The 7,415-nt window shown below is 39.9% G+C and overlaps 2 protein-coding genes across 2 annotated transcripts; both read right to left on the bottom strand.

The window, feature by feature from the left end:
- Positions 1 to 2,738: 2,738 nt before the first annotated feature.
- Positions 2,739 to 4,643, bottom strand: LOC310993329 (receptor-transporting protein 4-like). The gene is made up of 3 exons (XM_083981652.1): positions 4,575 to 4,643; positions 4,014 to 4,185; positions 2,739 to 3,523 (listed from the first exon to the last, which is right to left on the bottom strand). Exons 1-3 carry the CDS (start codon positions 4,588 to 4,590, stop codon positions 3,187 to 3,189), a joined length of 525 nt encoding a protein of 174 aa, XP_083837778.1. The 5' UTR covers positions 4,591 to 4,643; the 3' UTR covers positions 2,739 to 3,186.
- A 670-nt stretch (positions 4,644 to 5,313) lies between these two features.
- Positions 5,314 to 7,051, bottom strand: LOC310993328 (receptor-transporting protein 3-like). Its single transcript, XM_083981651.1, has 3 exons — positions 6,937 to 7,051; positions 6,397 to 6,568; positions 5,314 to 5,877 (listed from the first exon to the last, which is right to left on the bottom strand). Exons 1-3 carry the CDS (start codon positions 6,950 to 6,952, stop codon positions 5,538 to 5,540), a joined length of 528 nt encoding a protein of 175 aa, XP_083837777.1. The 5' UTR covers positions 6,953 to 7,051; the 3' UTR covers positions 5,314 to 5,537.
- Between the last annotated feature and the right edge of the window lie 364 nt (positions 7,052 to 7,415).

Below are 7,415 nucleotides of genomic sequence, written 5' to 3'. Positions count from 1 at the left end.
ATGAGGAGAGAGAACGGCATAAAGGGGCGGTCCTCTCTGTTTGTGCAGCCAAGGGATGCGCGTGCATGTGGTGACGTAGGGACGAGGGCGGGGACTGCTAACTCCATCTGCTGACAAGAAGTTAGCCAAAACGACCGGATCGCTTACTTCTGCTTTAATAAGTACATTCTTTAAAGGTATAATGTGTAGGAATTACCCCCATCGGTGCGGTTGCATATCGGAACGTATTCTTGATGTTGCATTCACGTGAAATCGGGCAGACGTCAGACAGACAACAGACTGCATGTAACAGGATAAACAAGCGTCTATGTAAACAAGTGGTCCGCCAGCACGAGGCAAAACAATACAGGCGTGACAATATGTTGTCATATTGTTTATCTGACCCACAGCCTCGGTTTGGTGCATCGCCCACTTATGTATAATTGTAACGACTTGTAACAACTCATTCTAAGGTATGAGAAAGCTTTCATTTGCATGCGGGTGTGATTCGACTTAAGTGAAATACATATTTATGAAAGCAATATTTGATTTTTGCTAATAAAAAGCCAAAAAAGTTACACACTGGGGCTTTATAAACCGTTTCTTAAAGCAACTATAAAGAACTTTTATTTTGTGCTGATTTTGGCAACCTCTGTGGACAAAATCAGTAGGTTTCTCTTTTTGCGGATCCTGTCCCAGTATAATAACAGCCAATAACAAAAATATAGTGATAAAATTGAACTCGGTTTACTGGCTGGCGTGGCAACAACTCAATGCTAATTTACCTCGTCAGGTGTGCTGTCTTCTCCGGTCTGAATGCCGTAAAACATTTTGTCGGTGCAGTGGACCGACCTGACCACTGCCTCCTGAAGGTAAAAAGTTACACTATTTAGGAATAGCTTATCTTCCCACCGATGGCCTCATTTGCTGTTGTAGGTCATACAGAGACATCAGCAGAAACAAAAGACTTTTGCATATCCCGTTAAAAGTTCTTTGTAGCTGCTTTAACTATTAAAGACATTTATTTTTTTGTATGTTAGTTAGCCAGCTATGTTATTATTCTGCTATGGCTAAGTTAGCTAAAGCATAAGCATGCTGTGAGTGTATTTTTCAGATGGAAAGTAGAGGCCTGAGCATGTGCTGTAGCTACCATTGAGGACACCGAGGTCATGATATTTTTTTCGGCCTAATGAATGAAAAAGTGGAGAAAAAAAAGTGCGGTGAAAGTATTAGGGAGGACAGATGGAAGGTGACTGAGTGACTCCTCTCTTGTCCAAACAACAATTCCGGTAGGCCTATAATGCTCTTGTTTATTGACGCCCTCACGTACGCTGGTGTTTGTTTACTGGTCGCGGGAAAAAGGGCGATTCATTCGGAAAAAGCGAGTGATACAGCGCGTCGCGGAGCCTGCGTGCATGGAGGAGAAGGCTACTGAGTCGGTTGGCTCTAGATAAACTGCTTTTTCCAACCAGTTGTTACACTGTAAAAGTTTTGTACATACGTGCAATTGAACCACTGTATTATTTCGGGACGGAACCTAATGTATCCGGAGAAAACATTAGGTTGTGACATGATAGCTACATGTAGGGGCGTCACTAAGTTTTAAGGACGGGGGGGGGGGGGGGGGGGGTCTTTTTTATTTAATTTAAAGAAAGCTAAGACCTGTGAGATTACTACAGACATGTCTGGAGTACAGTAGAACATTTTTCATCTCTGCCTAGTAAAAAAATTAACAAAAATCATATTAGGGTAAAATCTACCTTTGAATCATGGGATATCAGGCAAATGAATAAGTAATGCGTAGGCTAAAAGTAGATGAACCTGATCAATTTTGCAGCTGTTTTATTATCAGAGATATGTCCAGGTGGAATTTGACCTTTGGAAAACTAATTATATTTCACTAATAGCCTGTGTCATAATATTCATTCCATCCAAATACAACTGTTTTTGGCTCAATTTGATTTAACCTAGACCTCTTCATATTTTCCCATTCAAAGAAGACCATACAACCGAAATGAAGTTTGACACCAATATTTTACTAATAAAAAATATGCATAGAAATGTGAAATACTACATAGCTAAACAACGTGAATAACAAATTATAACACAAACCAAAATTTGCTGCAACAAGGAGAAGTCAGATGTATGTTTGTGGTAACTATAAGGAAAAGCAAACAAACTTCCTGGGCCTGTTTCAAAGTGAGGAACACAGCTGACGCTCCAGAAGGAAGTCACCCCAAAAATAGTAGGCTATAGCTATGGTCAAAAAAGAGTGCACACTTCACCCTAGAAACCTGTTAATCTTTATGTTAACAACCAGGACCTTCACATTGCATTTCAAACTCTTTTTTTTCAAGCTGGAAATAAACTTTATAATATCATATTTTTGCTACTCTGTGGCTGCTACGAGTGTGAGGAGCTAGTCTCCTGTTTGTAATAGATGGTGTGTTCTCATCAGAATTCAGTGAAGTTGGGTCTTCTCTGGATGATCACTAGTGATGATAATATCATAAAAATAGGATTAATCTAATATGATGTATGTAGTTTTTATCTGTCAAAGTGCACCAGATTGAAGCCTTTTAATATAAAATTGTTGCAAATTTCTTACACCCCCACCCCGCCACCCCCACCGCGCACCACGACTAAATGACCTCGGTATTTCAAAAATCCAGGCTACGGCCCTGAGCAAGACTTATGGTGCAGTCAGACTGAAATCTGCTCCCAATCATTTGCATGAGGAGATGGTTAAGGCCACAGATGTATTATTGGAAACCAGATTTAAAGACGGCGCCCGGTCACTTGAATGAAACTGTTTGCTTTGCACATGAGCCAGAAAAGTTCAATAGCTTCTGGGTCAGTTTCCTTATTGTGTGGGCCACTGCATATTCACAATTGTGCTTTGCCAACTCGACCTGTCCCCATGCTTGCACTTGCCCGATAGACTTTATATGGAAATTATGTAATTCTAATAAAACTCAATTTCACAGTTATAAAATTTTGTTTGATTAAAATTGTGCACTATAATGGTAAAGGATGAGCTTGATTGCAGCTGCAGGTGTCCTGTCAACAGTTTTACAGTCGCCTCTTATACTTAACTATTGACAGGTCAAGGTTTTAAGTGGTTTGAAATAAAATGACTGATAAACAACTGCAGTTGTAATTAAGATAAAATTAAATAATTACCCCCCAAAACATACACACAGTTGGCTAGTCCTCATCCTGACTGCAGATGCCCATTGTGCAGGCCTCACACAGGGACTTCTCATGTGGTTTGGTGATGACATGTGAATCGGCTGATCCATGATCACTGTCATCGTCCTCTCCATAGCAATTCCTACGAATCTTAGAGAACAGCCTGCTCAGAGCTCTTTCCACCTCTACATTGGAAAAACCAGGGAGCCTGAACCCATTATTATCACAATCACGACACATCTGACGAAAGGGACGCATGATCACTGTCCCCCGGTCTTCTCCCAGCCGGTAACGGAACAGCACCACCACCCGTGCTGAGGGCCAGGTATTAGGGCAGGATTCACACCGGAAACTGTGGGGAGAAGAGAAAACAGCCGATGAGAGGAGGGAGCTCAGAGGTATCCTCAGGTGTACAGCCATCACCTCAAGCCTGCAGTGGAACATATGTATTTCAGTTGCTTTATATAGAAATACACTGTCATACACTTAATACATGAGGAAGGTACACAGACATTTAAAGAACTGTTATATTTGGTAACTTAACTTTGCTGCTTTAATTAAATACTGTACTTTGACTCACTGTGAGTTGTTGACGTTTCTCCATACAGTGTCATTTATTTTATCACTGCACAAAACCTGTTTCCTATCTCTCTCTCGCACGCACGCACGCACGCACGCACACACACACACACACACACACACAAACTTCATCATACAGTATGACCTAGCATTAAAAGGAAACCCAGAACAAAACAAAACTGAGTCTGAGAAACCAACCAACTGCAGTTCAATATTGTTTTAGCGTCTTTGAACTGAATAACTAGAAAAAGGGGGATACTCACTTTCCAAAGGCACAGTGGTTGTAGACTTTCCAGCCTCTCTTCCTCTCCTCCTTGGTGACTTTCTCTGTCAGAGAGTTGTAGTTAAAGTTGAGAGACCACCGGTCTTCATGGTACAGCTGTCCATCATTCAACAACTGACCAAAGGTGTCCAGCCACAGCTGTGAAGTCCACGCTGCACAGAGACAGAAAGGACTGATGAATAAAATAATAATAATAATAAAATAATATAAAATAAGACACTACTCTTCCTGTGGTTATGGTCAAATCAACAAAGGTAGAAGGAAATGAAAGAGGAAAGATCCAAATAACTAAGATAAAATAATGTTACTTTTCTCAAAGGCCTTTTTTTATTATTATTTAAAAAACTGAGAATTACTAAACTAAACATAATGAAATATAAGAAACTCTACTTACAGTATAAACATTTGAAACGTTGCAGCACTTGAGTCAAAATGGCCAAAAACAAACGTTGCATTGCACCAAACCAAAAAGAAAACAAACCTAAATTCACAATAGGCCTACAACAAGTATTACAGTAAAACCCATCAGGCTGTGTGTTACCTGTAGCTCCGCTCATGGTGCTGGAGGATCGGATGGTTGAAGAGCCGAGGTGAAGCCTGATGCTTGTGGCCTGTGAGCGTCGCTGTGGTCGCACGCTGCCTCTCTGTTTATTATGATGTGACTACAGCTGACTACAGTCTGGAAAACGAAACTTAACATCACAGTTTCACTTTCCAGCTTATCCCGGTGCACTGCGTGATGCGAAGTCACAGCAACATCAGCTAAATCGGGTTGTGGTTAGGTCAGATGTGATTAGAGACATAGATTAGAAATAATTATTGTTTTGTTTTGTTTAAATTATTTTTGTGATTTATCTGAAAGTGTGATTTATCTGCAGGGATAGTTAAGCAAGGTAATCGATCAAATACTGTAAATATCAGAAAAGTTTCAAATTAACTGAATATATCAAGTTGAAGTTATAGTTAATTTAGAAGCTGCCCAACATGAACAGAGTTTTAATTAGGCTAGGTAGATGATTCAATACATATTTAATAGAATGACCATATGTTTTGTGAGTGCAATCATTATGCCTAATAAATGCAGTATAAATTGAGTACAATATTTATCACTGAACTGTTCAGGTCAGGTCAAGGTATTAAGTGGTAGAATGACTGATAAGTACAATTACAGATGTAGGCTAATTCAAATAAAATGAAACCCCCGAAAACAAATGTGTTGTCAGATTGAACCCATTTATTAAGATGCACAAAGTACAAAAATATGCAACTGTAGGAAATGAGCCATTTCAATAAATTTATTATTGGTCCTGATGTTGTTATAACTGTTATAACACACCATACACTGTACAATTACATATTTAGCACTGATCAGCAAGCAAGTAATCAAAGTAAACAAAATATTAGCAATAAAGAATAAAGGCATCGCAGCCAAGTTACCTGCTAACACATACTGTACATCCACATATATATACACACACACACACACACACACACACACACACTTCTAGTCCTCATTCTGACAGCAGATGCCCTGGATGCAGGCCTGACACAGGGTCTTCTCATGTGGTTTGGTCCTTTTTGTGACTGAACCGGCTGATCCATGATCACTGTCATCGTCCTCTCCATAGCAATTCTTACGAATCCTAGAGAACAGCCTGCTCAGAGCTTTTTCCACCTCTTCATTGGAAAAACCAGAGAGCCTGAACACGTCATCATCACAATCACGGCACATCTGACCAAAGGGACGCATGATCACGGTCCCCCGGTCTCCTCGCAGCCGGTAACGGAACAGCACCACCACCCGTGCTGAGGACCAGGTATTAGAGCAGGATGCACACCGGAAACTGTGGAGAAAAGAGAAAACAGCTGATGAGAGGAGGGAGCACAGAGGTATCCTCAGGTGTACAGCCATCATCACCTCAACCTGTGAGTGTTTTAGGAATTACAGTAAGGTAAACAATCAATCCTGTGGTGGAAATATACTTCTATTTCTATGCTGTATAGAAATGTAGGCTACTGTCATGACATTGATGAAATTGCAATAATCCACACTTTGCAGCTGTTTATTAATACATTTGACATGTGACACATTTATTACTGCACATATCCTGTTCCCTCTCTTTCTCTCTCTCTCTCTCTCTCTCTCTCTCTCTCTCACACACACACACACACACACACACACACACACACACACACACACACACGTACACTTCATCATGTGATTTTTTTAGGCGTAGTCTAAAAAAAAACAACCAACCAATCTTTGTATTTAGCAACTATTGTTATTATTGAACAATAGTTGCCAAGTAAAACCTGAACAACAGCTTCATTGAACTGAATGACTATAACTGAGAGATACTCACTTTCCGAAGGCACAGTGGTTGTAGACTTTCCAGCCTCTCTTCCTCTCTTCTTTGGTAACTTTGTCTGTCAGAGTGTAGTTAAAGTTGAGAGACCACTGGTCTTCATAGTCCAGCTCATTGTCATCATTCAGCAGCTCATCAAAGGTGTCCAGCCACAGCTGAGGAGTCCACACTGCACAGAGACAGAAAGGACTGATGGTGAATAAAATAACATTAAATGAAGACACTACTCTTCCTGTGGTTATGGTCAAATCGACAAAGGTAGAAGGAAATGAAAGAGGAAAGATCCAAATAATTAAGATGATATAATGTTTTCTTTTCTCACAAGCCCATTTTCATTTAATTGGAAATCAGACTTTCTTATTTTAAACTCAGAATTAACATGAAAATATAAGAAACTCAGCTTATAAACACTTGAAAAGTTGCAGCACTTGCGTCTAAATGGCCAAAAACAAACGTTGCATTGCACCAAACCAAAAAGAAAACAAACCTAAATACAACAATACAACAAGTATTAAAACCCATCAGGCTGTGTCTTACCTGTATCTCCGCTCATGGTGCTCGAGGATCGGATAGTTGAAGAGCTCTTGGTCGCCGAGGTGAAGCTTGATGCTTGCAGGTTGTGTCTGTCGCTGTGTCTGTGTCGCACTCTGCCTCTCTATTTATGTAGTGACTACAGCTGATAGTCTGGAAAACGAAACTTAACATCACCGTTTCACTTTCCAGCTTGGACTGCGTGATGCAAAGTCACAGCAACATCAGCTAAATCGGGTTGTGGTTAGGTCAGATGTGATTAGAGACTAAGATTAAACATAATTACAGTTTTTCTCTTTTTTAAATGATTGTTTTTGTGATTTAGCTGCAGGGACTTAGTTACAGTAAGCAGGTTCGTCGATCAAATGCATGTAAAAAAGTTTTTAATATAACTGAATATATCAATGTATGAAAGTGTGAAAACTGAAAACGAATAAAAAGCTTTGTTGTTTTCTCATTAACCTTTAACCAGTTTCTTTAAAAGA

Source organism: Trachurus trachurus (assembly GCF_905171665.1).
Source record: "Trachurus trachurus genome assembly, chromosome: 11".
Classification (NCBI taxonomy): domain Eukaryota; kingdom Metazoa; phylum Chordata; class Actinopteri; order Carangiformes; family Carangidae; genus Trachurus; species Trachurus trachurus.
The sequence above is the reverse complement of the archived record's forward strand: the minus strand, read 5'-3'. Positions and strand labels throughout refer to the sequence as shown.